The sequence below is a fragment of the Hyla sarda genome, chromosome 4, assembly GCF_029499605.1.
Source record: "Hyla sarda isolate aHylSar1 chromosome 4, aHylSar1.hap1, whole genome shotgun sequence".
NCBI classification, from domain to species: Eukaryota; Metazoa; Chordata; class Amphibia; order Anura; family Hylidae; genus Hyla; species Hyla sarda.
In genome coordinates, this window is record NC_079192.1 from 75,692,044 (window position 1) to 75,711,897 (window position 19,854).

General features: G+C 44.9%; 1 protein-coding gene across 2 annotated transcripts in view; it reads left to right on the forward strand.

Moving 5' to 3' along the window:
* The window catches only part of CDS2 (CDP-diacylglycerol synthase 2), a 71,865-nt gene that overhangs the window by 23,526 nt on the left and 28,485 nt on the right, over positions 1-19,854 (forward strand). Inside the window, exons 2-3 of one of the 2 annotated variants that reach the window (XM_056571400.1) lie at positions 3,129-3,203; positions 17,337-17,479. In XM_056571400.1, the coding sequence (XP_056427375.1) occupies positions 3,129-3,203; positions 17,337-17,479 (218 nt within the window). The remainder of the gene's footprint in view (positions 1-3,128; positions 3,204-17,336; positions 17,480-19,854) is intronic. The other variant, XM_056571401.1, reaches the window with a different exon arrangement.

Consider the following 19,854-nt stretch of genomic DNA (forward strand, 5'->3'; position numbering starts at 1 on the left):
TTAACATTTGCAGGACAAACATGTCAGACTTTGCATTTTTCCAGTGCCCTCCCCTCCTCTACAAAATCTTTCCATCTATAGGTCCACAAACTGTAATAATGCCCTCCTTGGTGTCTTGCACAGTAAAAGGGCAGGTAGGTAGGTAGCCAGGTAAATGGGTAACTAGGTAGGTAGATCAGGAAGCCAGATATATAGGTAGGTGACAAGCCAGGTAGGTAGAGGGCTAGCTAGGTAGTTAGGCAGCCATGTATGAAGGCCAGGTATGTACATAGTTAGGTAGCTGGCTATGTAGGTAGATAGCCTAGTATGTAGGTAAGTTGTTAGGCAACAAGGTATAAAGTTAGGTAGCCCCCCCTTCCCTGTGGGTATAGGCAGCAGAGTTAACCCCCCCCCCTTCCCTGTAGGTATAGACAGCAGATTTAACCCCCCCTTCCCCAAAGGTATAGGCAGCAGGGATAGCCCCCCACCCTTCCCCATGGGTATAGGCAGAAGACTTAACCCCCCTTCCCAATAGGTATAGAAACAGAGTTAACCCCCCTTTCTCCTCAGATATAGGCAGCAGAGTCCCCCCTCTTTTCCCGTAGGTATAGGCAAATTTAAACCCCCCCATTCCCCATAGGTATAGGCAGAGTTAAAACCCCCTTTCCCCATAGGTATAGACAGAGTTACACCCCCCCCCCCTTTCCCCATATGTATAGGCAGAGTTAAAACCCCTTTTCCCCATAGGTATAGGCAGAGTTACGCCCCCCCCCCTTTCCCCATAGGTATAGGCAGAGTTACGCCCCCCCCCCTTTCCCCATAGGTATAGGCAGAGTTCCCCCCCCCCCCGTTCCCCATAGGTATAGGCATAGGCAGAGTTACTCCCCCCTCCACCCCATAGTAATAGGCAGAGTTAAAAATGTAAAAAAATGATGCTCACCTGATGTCCCACGCAGCGATCTCCTCAGCACCAGGGGCCCGCGTCTTCTCCCCTCCACAGTACAGGCATCAATGAGTGACATCATCAGCGCCTGTACTGCGTGCTGCGTGGGGGCGGAGGTCACGTCTCCTCTGTGTAAGCTGCAGATGCGGCTCAGACAGAGGGGACGCCTTTTCCTGTATGTGCGTGTATCGCACATACCGGAGAAGGCAGCGCTGTCTCCTGTGGATCTGGGACGAGTGTCCCGGATCCTCAGTAGCAGCGGCGGGGCCTTAACCTGGCCGCTCCCTCGGACGACATCCAATCGGACCGGCCAGTCAGTCCGCCCCTGGGTCTGGAGGAGGTGCATGTCTGTCCTACATTGTGCGGCGATATTGCGAGCATAGTGTAGGAGGATTGGATCGGCAGGGAAACAAATGCACGGCAAGGCAGTGCAGCACGAAGGTGATCGAGCCTCAAATATGAGGCTTGATTAGGGTGTGCCCAGGCACACCAGGCACACCCCGTGCGCACGCCTATGGTTACAGCAGCTGTCAAACATCCTTACATTCTATGCATTCATGGACATCGGCATCTTGCAGTCAGGGATTCCTTATGTGTTATCTCCTACCCATTTGAAGGCATTTATATATTATATAGGTGACTTTTTTTAAGCGGTACAAAAAATAGAAAGGTATCTATCCATGGGGTATCATTTTAATTGTATTGATCCACAGAATAAAGAACACATGTAATTTTTACCATAAAGTGTACAGCGCATCAACGAAACCCTACAAAGTGTGCAAAATTGTGGTTTTCATTTAAATTTCCTCCCTAAAAAAATAATTCTTTGGGTTCGCCATAAATTTTTTGGTAAAATGAGAGGTTTCATTACAAAGTACAATTGCTCACGCAAAAAACAAGCCCTTATATGGGTCTGTAGATGGAAATATAAAAGTTATGGATTTTAGAAGGTGAGGAGGAAAAAAACAAGAAGGTCAGTCAATAGCGGTGTTTTCCAACCAGTGTGCTGCCAGCTGTTGCAAAACTATAACTCCCAGCATGCTGGGAGTTGTAGTTTTGCAATAGCTGGAAGCACACTGGTTGTTAAACAGCAGTCTACAATAGGCACACTGTCTATTTATATAACCATTGTCTGGTCAGATGATACAAAGAGAGTAACGTTGAGTCCAGCACTCGTGGGGTTCTTTATGGAGTGTTATAAATTCATTTCAGCTAGTATATTGTGAATTGTGCTCATATATTTAAGCTTTTTATTTTTTTTATTTATTTATTTTTAGACCCCCCCCCCCACCCATCCAGCAAGAAATTAATTCCTAAGTCGTATAGCTCTGTAATGTTTCACTTACGCAGCGCCATTGTGGACCACCTTCCCTCATTGTTGTCGGCCATGACATATGATAACCGAGCCATGGGAGTTTGTATAGGGAATTCTGCGAGCCGTCTCACCTGTCCGCTTGTTTATTCCATATTCCGAAACCTAAACAGTGTTAAAAAAATCTTCACAAATGCAAACAATGGGAATTTCCAAGCAGAATTTTTCCATAGGATTCCGCTTGGAAATTCCGTAGTGTGAACATAGCCTGAGGGTCTTGTACGAAGAAGCTTGTCAGGGGATACACATCTGTCCTGCTGTGCTGTACTGTGGTAGGGAACATGGTATGGTTAAGCATGGTCCCCATTGTGACTGCATGCATATAGTAGTAGCTGGTACATCCTCTCTAAGGACTGAATTAAAACTCCCAACCCCCGCCGACACTCTTTATACATGACTTCCATAGTCTCATTATGGTACGGCAGCTGGAGGAGCCATTAGGGACGGTCAAAATACAAAATAAGTGGTTTTGTATTGTAAGATGTGATCACCTGCGCCGCTTCCTGTCGACAGCGTGTAATCTGTAATAATTGCCGAGGCTTTAGGACGGTAGAATATCGCTCCTCTGCCTCCTGGTACCCGTCACTGGGCTTGTTAGTGAGTTGTGGTGCAGGTCCTGAAGACAACATCTAGAATATCTATTACAGAAAGTGCTGTACTGTGCAGAAGCCTATATTCTATGATGATGATGATGATGAGGAAGAGCCCTTTTAAATAGGAGCTGTCAACACTTCTGACATCTTTTTGCAGAAAAATATTGGTCTAAATAAGCTCATGACTAGATAGAGCTCTGGATTCTGGCCATATAATTTTATATGTATTTTTATTTTTCAGCCCCGACCTATAAGTTATTGTGCAAATGAAGGTCAAAAGCCCAGGGGGGCGTTCTCCAGCATGACTACAACCCAGGTAAGGCTGGGTTCACACCACGTTTTTGCAATACAGTTCCCGTATCAGGTTTTTGATGAAAAATGGATTCCACAAAACCTGAACTGTATCAAAACGTGTGTACAAATTTCAACCCGTATACAGTTAAAAACCGTATACGGTTTGAAAAATTATGTCCGGTTGCATCCGTTTTTTAGAAAAAAAAAAGTATAAGTTTTTAACTTTTCACTCCATTTTGAATAAAGTTTCACTTGTTTGATTGAAATTCCAAGTAAATAACTGTGCAAAGTCAAAAAACGTATGGTGGAAACCGGATGGAATCGTACGAACATACGGTTCTGTACGGTTCCCATTGACTCCCACGTATACGGTTTAATACAGTTTTTCACCCGGACCAAAAACCGTGGTAGACTACGGTTTTGGGTACGGGGAAAAAAAATGACAAAACCAAATAGTGTGCAAAACGTTACGGTTTTCAATGGAGAGTCAATGCATACGGTTTTCAATACGGTTCCGTACGGTTTTCACATTGAAAATGTATACGGGAACTGTATTGTAAAAATGTGGTGTGAATGCACCCTAAGGGCTGGTTCAAATCATGTTTTCTCCCATACGGGAGCGCATACGGCAGGGGGGAGCTAAAACCTTGCGCTCCCGTATGCCTTCGTATGCGCTCCCGTATGTAATTAATTTCAATGAGCCGGCTGGAGTGAAACGTTCGGCCGGCTCATTTTTGCGCTGTATGCGCTTTTTCCCCGGACCTGAAACTGTGGTCAACCACGGTTTTAGGTCCGGTTGTAAAAGCGCATACGGCGCAAAAATGAGCCGACCGAACGTTTCACTCCGGCCGACTCATTGAAATGAATTACATACGGGAGCGCATAGAAAGGCTTACGGGAGCGCGAGGTTTTAGATCCCCCCCCTGCCCTATGCGCTCCCGTATGTGAGAAAACATGATGGGTTCACACCACGTTTTTGCCATACTGTTTTCAATCAGTTTTTTTCTAAAGAAAACCGTATGGCAAAAAAACAAATGGAACAGTATGGGAAAAAGAAAACCGTAAGTTTTTTTTAAACCGTATACTGTTTTTAAAAGTGTGTACAGTTCCGTCCGTTTTTATTTAAAAAAAAAAAGAAGTGTTTTTGAAAATGTTGTCCATTTTTTTTATGTGAGGGGTCTTTGGTGGGGACTTTAGGATGCAACTGTGCATGTGCAGAGTAAAAACAGTATACGGTTTCCTGTATGGAACGGTATACATGTGCGTTTCCCATTTGACGTCCATGTTAAAAAATAAAAAATAAAAAAAAAGGTATGTGGTTGCAGTACGGTTTTTAAACCGGAGACAAAACCGTGGTCAACTACGGTTTTGAGTATGGGAGAAAACCGTATTGCAAACAAACCATACACAAATGGATGCATATGGTTTTCCATTATTTATTTATGTATACGGTTTTCAATACGGTTCCATACGTTTTCAATGATGAAAACGTATACAGGAAACGTCCTTGAAAAACATGGTGTGAACCCAACCTAATTCCTAATCTTCTGGCCTGCCTACCCTTTTTGACAGACAAAAGTTGACACGATCTGGACTAACCTGGGCTTTTTGGTATGTTCGGCGGCTTTTGGATCTCATTTATATCTTAGGCTTAGATCTTGGTGCTGAAAAGGACTATGGAGATAACAAGGTATGCCTGGAATCCTAATGACTAGCCCAATCTAGCCATGGGCTTATTTACACCCCTGTTTGTTTTTTTGCTGACAGGTCCACTTTAAAAAAATAAAATAATAATAAATCCAGAAGTATTGACAGCTCCCATTTTGAAAAGGCTATTCTTTATAGAATATAGGGTTCTGCACAGAACAGCACATTCTGCACTAGATCAAGACGTTCTTTTGACTATCTAAATAATTTAGATCCCTAGCAATAACAATGCTGGAGCTATTTATTTATTTTTTACAATTCCCAGTTGCATCATCTCCGTTATTTCTCTGCAAAATGTTTCAATAAATTGAGCATTTTCTAAATTAAAGATACTCCAGTCTGTAAGTATGTACTGAAGTGAGGAGTGGGGACTTGTCCTCTATAAACCTATGCTGTGAAGTCTATTGTCCTCCATTGTTGGCTGCTATCACCCGGATTAGGTTGGGGGGGGGGGGGGGGGGGGGCAGTCACACATCTGCTGTCAAAAGACAATTAGGAGGACCCTATACATATTAGATCAGTGGTCTCCAAACGGTGGACCTCCAGCTGTTTAAAAACTACAACTCCCAGCATGCCCGGACAGCCGTTGGCTGTCCGGGCATGCTGGGAGTTGTAGTTTTAAAACAGCTGAAGGTCCATAGTTTGGAGACCACTGAATTAGATGGTCAGCAAGTCCTAGCTAGATTTAGCGGAGCTAGGAAACATTTGGCCAGCCTTAAAGGGGTATTCCAGGCAGGGTATTCCATTTTTTTTATATATCACCTGGCTCCGGAAAGTTAAACAGATTTGTAAATTACTTCTATTAAAAAATCTTAATCCTTCCAATAGTTATTAGCTTCTGAAGTTGAGTTGCTGTTTTCTGTCTAACTGCTTTCTGATGACTCGCGTCCCGGGAGCTGTGCAGCTCCTATGGGGATATTCTCCCATCATGCACAGCTCCCGGGACGTGACATCATCATTGAGCAGTTAGACAGAAAACTCCAGAAGCTAATAACTATTGGAAGAATTAAGATTTTTTAATAGAAGTAATTTACAAATCTGTTTAACTTTCCGGAGCTAGTTGATATATAAAAAAAAGTTTTTGCCTGGAATACCCCTTTAATAACGTGTTATTCCTCCGTCACTAGAGTTTTATCTTTTTTCCTTTTGGATGTACACACATCTATTATTGGTAGCAGAGCCATCTTGCTGACCCATGAATCTATAGAGAAGCACTGAATGCTTTACTGTCAGGTCGATGCTTGTAGAGCCATAGAAATGGCAGTGTCAGTAAAGAGCTATTCCAATATATTGCAGTTAATGGCGCAGCATTGCTTACGGATGATAACATTTATGTTTTTAATTTATCATCATATTTATCTGTATCCGCCATTCTAGGCTCTGCAGCACTTCCCTACGATGGACCTGTAGCACTGTTCATCCTGAGCTTCATGGTCAATGAATAAGACTCCCAATACAGTGTCACACGGGGGGCATCTGCAATGGAAATCTGCCACTACATGCGGACACACAGAGCTACCTATCCGCGGCTGGGAGCTTGCTGTGCAGTCCCTCTGTAACTGCCGCCGGCGCAGCCTCAGCGTGAAATACGGGCGAGGGTTGTATTTCACTAGTCTTAAAGGGGGTGTCCACTGCCCTGCCTTTAGGAGCTCCGCTCGGAGTGTCCGGAAGTTCATTACTCCGAACGCTGTGTGTGGGCTTCCGTGTTCGAGGCCACCCCCTCGTCACGTCACGCCCGCCCCCTCAACCAAAGTCTATGGGAAGGGGGCGTGACAGCGGTCGCACCCCCTTCCGATAGACTTTAGTTCAGGGGGCGGCGTGACGTCACGAGGGGGTGGGCGTGACGTCACGAGGGGGCGGCCTCGAATACGGAAGCCCGCACACAGCGTTCGGAGTAATGAATTTCCGGACACTGCGAGCGGAGCTCCGAAAGGCAGGGCAGTGGACAACCCCTTTAAGCGTTTTTCTTGTTTTTGTGCAAATTTGCTTTGCAGTTATTTTAATAAAGTTTATCAACATTCTCTATCCAGAGCAGAACATCCGCAGGTACCGAGAAATACGCAGGTTAAAAATCGCAGCTGATTTGATGTGCACCGAATCTGCTGCGGATTTGACGCATGTCAATCCGCAGAAAACACTCATCGGACCTTCTGCGAGTTTTTTGCCAATCTGGCCAAAAACTGGCATAAGGGCTGATACAATTTTTCCGCTTGGAATCAGCTGAGATGTTGTGCTCTGGATAAAGGTTGTTAAAGGGGTATTCCAGGCAAAAACCTTTTTTTTATATATCAACTGGCTCCGGAAAGTTAAACAGATTTATAAATTACTTCTATTAAAAAATCTTAATCCTTCCAATAGTTATTAGCTTCTGAAGCTCTCTGTCTAACTGCTCAATGATGATGTCATGTCCCGGGAGCTGTGCATGATGGGAGAATATCCCCATAGGAACTGCACAGCTCCCAGGATGCAAGTCATCAGAGAGCAGTTAGACAAAAAACAACAACTCAACTTCAGAAGCTAATAACTATTGGAAGGATTAAGATTTTTTAATAGAAGTAATTTACAAATCTGTTTAACTTTCCGGAGCCAGTTGATATAAAAAAAAATGTTTGGGCCTGGAATACCCCTTTAATAAAGTTTGTTCAAATAACAGCACTGGAAAATTGCATGAACACAAGAAAAACGCTTGAGAATAGTAAAATACGTTGCTGAAATGAGAAACCATTGATTTCAATGGCACTTACATCCTCAGCGTGTTTTACCACATCAATTCCGCAGCGGATGCAGTACGTGTGAATAGACCCTAGGGGCAGGATCAAGAAGGATACACAACGTAGATGGCAGCCGACAGCCATTCCTCCTGACCCCGTATACACTTATGCCAAGCATTTATGTGTTTTCACGAAGTAGAAATGAATGAGCCTCTCACCTCTGCCATCACGCCCCCTCCCATAGACTTGCATTGAGGGGACGGGACGAGTCATGGCGTCACGGACTTCCGTCCCCGTGGTCGCGACCCAGACCCTCCAGCTCTTCCGGACAAGAAACAGGTGGGTGCCACATGCTATACTGCGGGGGTCCTCAGCGGCAGGACCCCCGCGATCAGACATCTTATCCCCTATCCTTTGGATAGGGGATAAGATGTCTAGGGGTGGAGTACCCCTTTAACCCCTTAACGACGCAGGATGTATATTTACGTCCTGGGCCGGCTCCCGCAATATGAAGCGGGATCGTGCTGCGACCCCCGCATCACATCGCGTTGGTCCCGGCGCTCATCAACGACCGGGACCCACGGCTAATACCACACATCGCCGATCGCGGCAATGTGCGGTATTAACCCTTTAGAAGCGGCGGTCAAAGCTGACCGCCGCTTCTAAAGTGAAAGTGAAACTATCCCGGCTAGTCAGTCGGGCTGTTCGGGACCGCCACGGTGAAATCGCGGCGTCCCGAACAGCTTACAGGACACCGGGAGGGCCCTTACCTGCCTCCTCGGTGTCCGATCGGCGAATGACTGCTCCGTGCCTGAGATCCAGGCAGGAGCAGTCAAGCGCCGATGACACTGATCACAGGCGTGTTAATACATGCCAGTGATCTGTGTAAGAGATCAGTGTGTGCAGTGTTATAGGGGAACTATAACACTCCATAAAAAAAAGTGTTAATAAAGGTAATTTAACCCCTTCTTTAATAAGTTTGAATCACCCCCCCTTTTCCCATAAAAAAAAATAAAACAGTGTAAATAAAAATAAACATATGTGGTATCGCCGCGTGCGTAAATGTACGAACTATAAAAAATATATCGTTAATTAAACTGCATGGTCAATGGCGTACACGTAAAAAAAATTCCAAAGTCCAAAAAAGCATATTTTGGTCACTTTTTATATCATTAAAAAATGAATAAAAAGTGATCAAAAAGTCCGATCAAAACAAAAATCATACCGATAAAAACTTCAGATCACGGCGCAAAAAATTTGTCCTCATACCGCCCTGTACGTGGAAAAATAAAAAAGTTATAGGGGGTCAGAAGATGACACTTTTAAACGTATAAATTTTCCTGCATTTAGTTATGATTTTTTCCAGAAGTACGACAATATCCAACCTATATAAGTAGGGGATCATTTTAATCGTATGGACCTACAGAATAATAAGGTGTCATTTTTACCGAAATATGCACTGTGTAGAAACGGAAGGTCCCAAAAGTCACAAAATTGCGTTTTTTCTTCGATTGTGTCGCACAATGATTTTTTTTCCCGTTTCGTCGTGAATTTTTGGGTAAAATGACTAATGTCACTGCAAAGTAGAATTGGCGACGCAAAAAATAAGCCATAATATGGATTTTTAGGTGGAAAATTGAAAGGGTTATGATTTTAAAAGGTGAGGAGGAAAAAATGAAAGTGGAAAAACCCTGAGTCCTTAAGGGGTTAAAAACTTTTTTTTTTTCCCACCGGAGAACCCCTTTAACCCCTTAAGGACACATGACGTTCTCATACGTCTCCATTTCCGAGTCCTTAAGGACACATGACGTATGAGAACGTCATGTGTTTTACCGGCCCCCCGCAACCATCTGGAGCGGAGCCGGTCCCCGATGCCTGCTGAAATCGTTCAGCAGGCATCGGGGCATATCGCCCAGGGGGGTCATTATGACCCCCCATGTCGGCGATGGCCGCAGATCGCTGGACAATTCAGTCCAGCGATCTGCGGCGGATTCCGGGTCAATCGGGTCTCCAGTGACCCGGTGACCCGGAATTATTGGCTGATCGGGGCCGTCAGAGACGGCCCCGAACAGCCATAGCCAGCAGGGGTGAGGTTGCACTGGTGCCACCTCACGATCGCCCTGATTCGTCGGCCGGATTACCGGCCGACCAATCAGGGCGCCTGCTGCGGGTGTCACTCCCGCAACCCGCTCCGCCCCTCTTCCGGAGGACGTGAGCGGGTGCGGGACGTGCACCCCGGGTGCTGGGGACCCCGATCCCCGGCGCCCCTGTTGGGATCGGGGCCCCAGGAGCAGCGGCGGCGGCGGAGACGACGAGGGACTGACCTGGTGCGGCGAGGATCGTTGGAGGTGAGTGACAGCCTCCTGCTGTTGCTTAGCAACAGCTCCCAGCATGCAACAAGGGCATGCTGGGAGCTGTAGTTATGCAACAGCAGGAGGCAGACCACCACAACTCCCAGCATGCCCTTATGGGCATGCTGGGACTTGTAGTTTTGCAACAGCTGGAGGCACATTCTTTCTATGGAAAAGTGTACCTTCAGCTGTTGTGTAACTACAACTCCCAGCTTGCACAAACAGCTCAAGTGCATGCTGGGAGTTGTAGTAGTGCATCTGGTGGTTGCATAACTACAACTCCCAGCATGCCCGTTGGCTGTCGGTGACTGCTGAGAGTTGTAGTTTTGCAACAGCTGAAGGCACACTGAGTTAAGTAGTAAACCAGTGTGTCTCCAGCTATTGCATAACTACAATCCCCAGCATCCCCAGCCAAAGTAGTATGCCTCCAGCTGTTGCATAACTACAACACCCAGCATGCCCTTCCGCTGTCCGTACATGCTGGGGGTTGTAGCTTTTGCAACAGCTGAAGGCACACTGGTTGCAAAACACTGAGTTTGTTACCAAACTCGGTGTTTCACAACCAGTGTGCCTCCAGCTGTTGCAAAACTACAACTCCCAGCATGCACTGATAGACCGTACATGCTGGGAGTTGTAGTTTTGCAACAGCTGGATGTTCCCCCCCCCAATGTGAACGTACAGGGTACACTCACATGGGCGGAGGATTACGGTTAGTATCCGGCTGCAAGTTTGAGGTGCGGCAAAATTTCTGCAGCAGCTCAAACTGCCAGCGAGAAACTACTGTGAACCCCCCGCCCATGCGACTGTACCCTAAAAACACTACACTACACTAACACACAATAAAATAAAAAGTAAAAAACACTACGTATACACATACCCCTATACAACCCCCCTCCCCAATAAAAATGAAAATGTCTGGTACGCCACTGTTTCCAAAACGGAGCCTCCAGCGGTTGCAAAACTACAACTCCCAGCATGCACTGATAGACCGTACATGCTGGGAGTTGCAGTTTTGCAACAGCTGGATGTTCCCCCCCCCCCCCCCTCCAATGTGAACGTACAGGGTACACTCACATGGGCGGAGGATTACAGTAAGTATCCGGCTGCAAGTTTGAGCTGCGTCAAATTTTCTGCCGTAGCTCAAACTGCCAGCGAGAAACTACTGTGAACCCCCGTCCATGCGACTGTACCCTAAAAACACTACACTACACTAACACAAAATAAAAGGTAAAAAACACTACATATACACATACCCCTATACAACCCCCCTCCCCAATAAAAATGAAAAACGTCTGGTACGCCACTGTTTCCAAAACGGAGCCTCCAGCTGTTGCAAAACAACTACTCCCAGTATTGCCAGATAGCCGTTGACTGTCCAGGCATGCTGGGAGTTTTACAACAGCTGGAGGCACCCTGTTTGGGAATCACTGGCGTAGAATACCCCTATGTCCACCCCTATGCAAGTCCCTAATTTAGGCCTCAAATGCGCATGGCGCTCTCACTTTGGAGCCCTGTCGTATTTCAAGGCAACAGTTTAGGGCCACATATGGGGTATCGCCGTACTCGGGAGAAATTGGGCTTCAAATTTTGGGGGGTATTTTCTGCTATTACCCTTTTAAAAAATGTAAAATTTTTGGGAAAACAAGCATTTTAGGTAAAAAAAATATATATTTTTTTACATATGCAAAAGTCGTGAAACACCTGTAGGGTATTAAGGTTCAAATTACCCCTTGTTACGTTCCCCAAGGGGTCTAGTTTCCAAAATGGTATGCCATGTGTTTTTTTTTTGCTGTCCTGGCACCATAGGGGGTTCCTAAATGCGGCATGCCCCCAGAGCAAAATTCGCTTTCAAAAAGCCAAATGTGACTCCTTCTCTTCTGAGACCTGTAGTGCGCCAGCAGAGCACTTTTCACACCCATATGGGGTGTTTTCTGAATCGGGAGAAATTGGGCTTCAAATTTTGGGGGGTATTTTCTGCTATTACCCTTTTTAAAATTGTAAAAATTTTGGGAAACCAAGCATTTTAGGTAAAAAAAAATATATATTTTTTTACATATGCAAAAGTCGTGAAACACCTGTAGGGTATTAAGGTTCACATTACCCCTTGGTACGTTCCCCGAGGGGTCTAGTTTCCAAAATGGTATGCCATGTGTTTTTTTTTGCTGTTCTGGCACCATAGGGGCTTCCTAAATGCGGCATGCCCCCAGAGCAAAATTTGCTTTCAAAAAGCCAAATGTTACTCCTTCTCTTCTGAGACCTGTAGTGCGCCAGCAGAGCACTTTTCACCTCCATATGGGGTGTTTTCTGAATCGGGAGAAATTGGGCTTCAAATTTTGGGGGGTATTTTCCGCTATTACCCTTTTTAAAAATGTAAACATTTTGGGAAAACAAGCATTTTAGGTAAAAAAAAAATTTTTTTTTTACATATGCAAAAGTCGTGAAACACCTGTAGGGCATTAAGGTTCACGTTACACCTTGTTACGTTCCCCGAGGGGTCTAGTTTCCAAAATGGTATGCCATGTGTTTTTTTTTTGCTGTTCTGGCACCATAGGGGCTTCCTAAATGCGGCATGCCCCCAGAGCAAAATTTGCTTTCAAAAAGCCAAATGTGACTCCTTCTCTTCTGAGACCTGTAGTGCACCAGCAGAGCACTTTTCACCCCCATGCGAGGTGTTTTCTGTATCGAGAGAAATTGGGCTTCAAATTTTGGGGGGTATTTTCTGCTATTACCCTTTTTAAAAATGTAAAATTTTTGGGAAACCAAGCATTTTAGGTAAAAAAAATATATATTTTTTTTACATATGCAAAGTCGTGAATCACCTGTGGGGTATTAAGGTTCACTTTACCCCTTGTTACGTTCCCTGAGGGGTCTAGTTTCCAAAATGGTATGCCATGTGTTTTTTTTTGCTGTCCTGGCACCATAGGGGCTTCCTAAATGCGGCATGCCCCCCAAAAACCATTTGTCGCTCCTTCCCTTCTGAGCCCTCTACTGCGCCCGCCGAACAATTAACATAGACATATGAGGTATGTGCTTACTCGAGAGAAATTGGGTTTCAAATACAAGTAAAAATTTTCTCCTTTTTATCCCTTGCAAAAATTCAAAAATTGGGTCTACTAGAACATGCGAGTGTAAAAAATGAAGATTTTGAATTTTCTCCTTCACTTTGCTGCTATTCCTGTGAAACACCTAAAGGGTTAATACACTTACTGAATGTTTTTTTGAATACTTTAGGGGGTGTAGTTTTTATAATGGGGTCTTTTATGGGGTATTTCTAATATGAAGACCCTTCAAATCCACTTCAAAACTGAACTGGTCCCTGAAAAATAGTGAGTTTGAAAATTTTGTGAAAAATTTCAAAATTGCTACTGAACTTTGAAGCCCTATGGTGTCTTCCAAAAGTAAAAACTCATAAATTTTATGATGCAAACATAAAGTAGACATATTGTATATGTGAACCCCAAAAAAAAATATTTTGAATATCCATTTTCCTTACAAGCAGAGAGCTTCAAAGTTAGAAAAATGCAAAATTTTCATTTTTTTCATCAAATTTTGGGATTTTTCACCAAGAAAGGATGCAAGTTACCATTAAATTTTACCACTAAGTTAAAGTAGAATATGTCACGAAAAAACAATCTCGGAATCAGAATGATAACTAAAAGCATTCCAGAGTTATTAATGTTTAAAGTGACAGTGGTCAGAATTGCAAAAAACGCTCCGGTCCTTAAGGTATAAAATGGCCTGGTCCTTAAGGGGTTAAATGCTGGGTATACATATAGAGGGAGATTGGAGCAGTTGCCCATAGCAACCAATCATATCACATCCGAAATAAAGTTCAGCTGTTGTAGTAGGATTTTCCTGCTACAGAAATGCACCTAAAGGTTATTATCCGACATGAAAACCACATGTACCCTAAAGTGACCATAGCTTTGGAAATTTGGTGTATTGGCCAGGTAAGTGATCTCCTCAGTATATCACTGTATAGCTCTCCGATAGAGCTGCTGAAATGACATCTGTGACTTGTTGGATGCTGCAGAGATATGACACAGAGGAGAACATTGGATCAAGAGGATTAATACAGAGAGCAGGAGAGGGGGGCTGACATCCGGGAGAGGGGGGCTGACATCCGGGAGAGGGGGGCTGACATCCGGGAGAGGGGGGCTGACATCCGGGAGAGGGGGGCTGACATCCGGGAGAGGGGGGCTGACATCCGGGAGAGGGGGGCTGACATCCGGGAGAGGGGGGCTGACATCCGGGAGAGGGGGGCTGACATCCGGGAGAGGGGGGCTGACATCCGGGAGAGGGGGGCTGACATCCGGGAGAGGGGGGCTGACATCCGGGAGAGGGGGGCTGACATCCGGGAGAGGGGGGCTGACATCCGGGAGAGGGGGGCTGACATCCGGGAGAGGGGGGCTGACATCCGGGAGAGGGGGGCTGACATGCGGGAGAGGGGGGCTGACATCCGGGAGAGGGGGGCTGACATCCGGGAGAGGGCTGACATCCGGGAGAGGGCTGACACAGTAACCTGGCAGGGCTGGGTGATTTCCCCCTGGAAACCAACACTTCAGGATCACATAACAACAAGCATAACGTCTAGTGACCACCTCCCCATCCCTGCATTGTATACAAGATGTGGCGCCTCTGCTAGCCGCTCGGCTAAAAAAAGATTTTAGGAATGCTTTTCCAAAATATTTAACAATTTACAAAACGCAGCAGTGTGTATTTTTTTTCATTGCTTCCACCCTGAAGAATTCTTATATTTTTTTTTGCCCCATTTGCTTCACAGTAAACCAGTTTTCTTGGGGAACCCTACAGCCCTAAATTTGTTCTGTAAAGTGTCAATGTTTTGCTAGTTTGTGTCCATGCACAGTGACCTCCTACCAGACAGGAAGGTCGGCATCCCCAGACTGTTTAGCTGCAGTGGGATATAAAATACAACTATAATAGTGACATTGTACAAGAAGAGCCGAGATTTATTGGAGGGCTAGTAGAGCACAATGCCTGTGTTGTACTGATCAGTATCCTGAAGAAGCCTCCAGCCATCATCTACATCTTATTATTGACCATGTGACCTACATTTTGACCCACTCCACCTCTTGAATGCTTAAAGGGGTACTCCGGTGGAAAATATATATATTTTTTAAAATCAATTGGTGCCAGAAAGTTAAAGGGTAAGGCTGCTTTCACACTGAAAAATACTCCCATTAATAAACGCCCGTTATAAAATCCCAGGAGATCGGCAGTTAAACGGCCATTAGAAAATTCCATTATAGTCTATCGGATTTTTCTAATAGCCGTTTTAACCCGTTATCGCCCGTTATTAATAACGGCCGTTATTTTGTGATGGGTGAATGAACGGGAGAAATAGGGCATGCACTAATTCTCCTGTTCCTATCGCCCGTTACAAAATAACGGCCGTTATTAATAACAGGCGATAACGGGTTAAAATGGCTATTATGGTAAATAAAAAATATTTCTAATACAGTGACCCCCCGACCTACGATGGCCACGACTAGAGATGAGCGAATTTACAGTAAATTCGATTCGTCACGAACTTCTCGGCTCGGCAGTTGATGACTTTTCCTGCGTAAATTAGTTCAGCTTTCAAGTGCTCCCGTGGGCTGGAAAAGGTGGATACAGTCCTAGGAGACTCTTTTCTAGGACTGTATCCACCTTTTCCAGCCCACCGGAGCACCGGAAAGCTGAACTAATTTATGCAGGAAAAGGCAGCAACCGCCGAGCTGAGAAGTTTGTGACGAATCGAATTTACTGTAAATTCGCTCATCTCTAGCCCCGACATACGATAATTTCAACATGCGATGGCCTCTCAGATCAACATACGATGCTTTTGTATGTCGGGGCCATCGCATAAAAGGCTATCCGGCAGGGCAGACTGCTTCAGCTGCCGCCGGATAGCAGTTTAAGGTGCCCCGTGTGCTCCGGTGATGGTCTCTTACCTGTTCTCGGGGCTCCGGAGCATCCTCTTCGGGATCCCCCTCCATCGCCGCCGCTCTCCTTCGTCATCATCACGTCGCCGCGCATGCCGTCCCGTCATCCAATAGGAGCGGCATGCGTAGTGACGTGATGGCGGCGACTGAGAGCGAAGATCCCGTGGAAGGAGAGACGTCCGGAGTGTCGGGGACACCCCGGGGACGCGGTGACAGTGATGGACGGCGACATCCAGGGCAGCGGTGACGGGTCCAGAGCGGCGGGGACAGGCGAGTATAACATCCTATACTTTACATTGCACGGATCCCTCAACATACAATGATTTCAACAAACGATGGTTCATTTGGAACGGATTACCATTGTATGTTGAGGGACCACTGTATACTTTGTTTAAAAAAAAAAGTTTTCTATGTTGTATTTGTGCTTAAGAAAGCTCAAGAGCACATTTTCCCCCATCTCATACACAGACTTTGGACCGAAGTCCAAACACAGAAAGTGCAGCCTGCAGTGTTATGGGTTATTGCACTGTTATTCTGCATACATTAATCTATAATATATCAAAATATCATTTTTGGGATGAAAGGTACCATTTAAACCATGTCAGTTCAGGTGACTTTTTTTTTAGGACAAGCTGCCCTGTGTGTGTATATGAGAGGCAGCAGTATTTCTGGCTTTTATAAAACTTGTTTATGGTATTGTATAGCAGATTTCTGCTCTGTAGGCTTCATCTATAATTTGAAGCTCTCTCAAAGCTGGTGGGCAGAGCTCCCCCTTCCCATCTCCATAGGCGTGTATTGACTTGTCTTGCAGACACAGGACAAAGCTCAGCTGATTTTCAGAGTGGAATACAGTCTCACGGGAGAGAGGGAAGAAGCTCTTAATTTCACTTCTATTATTGATCTGTTCAAATAACAGTGACCATTTTAAAGATTTAAAATGCATATACATCTGCCAGGTTACAAACTGACGCGTTTCGGCATCGTGCCTTATGCATAGATTATCTACCATTAAGGCTTGATTCTGAAACCCGTCAGATTGTAACCTTCTGAATGTGTATGCGGTTTTAACCTTTGAAATAAAGAGGATTTTTTTTGGATTCCCATTGTGCCGGATCTGTTCTTAATTTGGGGGATATGCCAAGTTGGTTGTTGTCTGTGGCCATGTCGCTTCATTTCTCGTTTTAGAGACATTGGGGGAGATTTATCAACCTGTGTAGAGGAAGATTGGTGCAGTTGCCCATAGAAACCAATCAGATCTCCTCTTTTATTTTTAAAGAGGCCTGTGAAAAAATGAAAGAAGCCATCTGGTTGCTATGGGCAACTGCACCAATCTTCCTCGGCACAGGTTTTGATAAATCTCCCCCATTGACATAATAAACATTTGCTACAAAGATGGACAAACGCCTACGTTATTGTAAAACGTTCTTCTCTTTTCTTCTAGGAGAACGAACCGGAAATTAAGCTTGATGGGGAGACCGCATCAGACAGTGACAGCAAAACGGACACTGTGGGAACTCAACAAGGCACCCCGACTGATGACACCCCAGAAGTGCTCAACCGGGCCTTGTCCAGTCTATCCTCCAGGTAAGATCTCTCTCTTCTTCTAATGATCTCTACCAGTGGTCTCCAAACTGTGGACCTCCGCTGTTGCAAAACTACAACTCCCAGCATGCCCGGACAGCCGTTGGCTGTCCGGGCATGCTGGGAATTGTAGTTTTGCAACAGCTGGAGGTCCACGGTTTGCAGACCACTGATCTATATATCCCTAGTCGCTCCCTAGGCATTGTATGCTTGGCCTGCAGGAGTTAACGCTCATTGTGATGAGGCCATCAGAGCTGTTGACTTGTGCTCACTGACTGACTGCACTGTAAGCAGATTACTCTGTAAACCTCAGCTGGCAGCTCCGCTAATGAATTGTTGCAGTGATGGAAATAGAGGATACTGCTGCTCGCTACAAAATCTCCAATCCCCTCGGGTGGCTGCACATCGTGCATCTTTTTGGGTAAATGCTTCAATTCACTTGAAACTGGGAAACCCAGCTTTCCCATATGTTTAACTAAAGCGCACATTTGGAAAGCTGTTCAATGTTCTAGTGGCCTCTGATACAATATCCTTGTTAATTTGGCAGCTAAAGTGACGTGATGAAATGGAGCAATTGCCCAACCCCATGTAGGTTGATGTCAGTCAAGTCCTTCAAAACCAAACCATTTTGTGTGGACCTGACATTGCAGAGTTTTAGCCAAGCATACGAACTGCCGCTCTGTATATTTGTGGACAAGGGACTTCTGACATTTTTAGGGGTCCCAGTGGTAGGATCCCCACCGATCAGACATCGATGAGCTATTTTGATGTTAGGTACAAGGTAAGACGAAAAAAGACTCGGCAACTCACCACTTCTGATCAACGTATGGACTGTAATCCAAAGAACAGATCATAACACAGTCCATGCCTCCATCTTCTTCCCCCCCCCTGCCATGGACTGTGTTATGATCTGTTCTTTGGATTAAAGTCCATACGTTGATCAGAAGTGGTGAGTTGCCGAGTCTTTTTTCGTCTTACCTTGTACCCATTGTGGTTATGCCTATACTCAGAGCACCGCCTAGCTGTCTAGTGGAGATCCGGATTGCCTCTCTAGTGGGGATAGTAGTGGCAGATTGGAATTACTCTTTTACATTGTTATTTTCATGTTAGGTGGTATGTTTTAAACTTGGGATAACTTTTTTAAAGTGTACCAATTGTTTGCAAAAATGTTTCATGTAATGCAGATAATACCATTATTTGTATATTTGTAATCTCCGTTGGTTAAAAAAATGTGTATATTTTTGGGTGAGAATAATGCTGTCCCTGCAGCTATTGGCTTTGTGTCACTTTGCGGAGACAAAATACAGGAAGTGTGGGCTTGTTAATCAGCCTGCTGTGTGAGCCTGGGGTGTGATAGAGCCTTGGTGCACAGAGCCCCGCTTGTCCTCGGCGCACAGAGCCCCGCTTGTCCTCGGTGCACTTATGTAATAAGCTTTGATCGGTCAGGGTCTGAGTGTTCACACCCCAACTTATGAATAGAACAAGCCAGGAGAAGCACTCGGCTTAGTACTTCTCTCCCTGCTTCGCCATAGGAGGAGGATTTGATTCTAAGTCTGAGCCTGCAGAATGGCAGGGAGAGAAGAGCTTATCCCCACTGTCTGGGTAATAAATACATGGACATTTTTGTTCCTCTTAAAGGGTTATCCAGGCAAAAACTTTTTTACATATATCAACTGGCTCCAGAAAGTTAAAAAGATTTGTAAATTACTTCTATTAAAAAAATCTTAATTCTTTCAGTACTTATGAGCTTCTGAAGTTAAAGGGGTATTCCAGGCAAAACCTTTTTTTATATATATCAACTGGCTCCGGAAAGTTAAACAGATTTGTAAATTACTTCTATTAAAAAATCTTAATCCTTCCAATAGTTATTAGCTTCTGAAGTTTTCTGTCTAACTGCTCAATGATGATTTCACGTCCCAGGAGCTGTGCATGATGGGAGAATATCCCCATAGGAACTGCACAGCTCCCGGGACGTGAGTCATCAGAGAGCAGTTAGACAGAAAACAACAACTCAACTTCAGAAGCTAATAACTATTGGAAGGATTAAGATTTTTTAATTGAAGTAATTTACAAATCTGTTTAACTTTCCGGAGCCAGTTGATATATAAAAAAAAGTTTTGGCCTGGAATACCCCTTTAAGGTTGTTCTTTTCTGTCTAAGTGCTCTCTGATGACATGTGTCTCGGGAAATGCCCAGTTTAGAAGAGGTTTGCTATGGGGATTTGCTTCTAAACTGGGCGTTTCCCAAGACGCGTGTCATCAGAGAGCACTTAGACAGAAAAGAACAACCTTAACTTGAGAAGCTCATAAGTACTGAAAGGATTAAGATTTTTTTAATAGAAGTAATTTACAAATCTGTTTAACTTTCTGGAGCCAGTT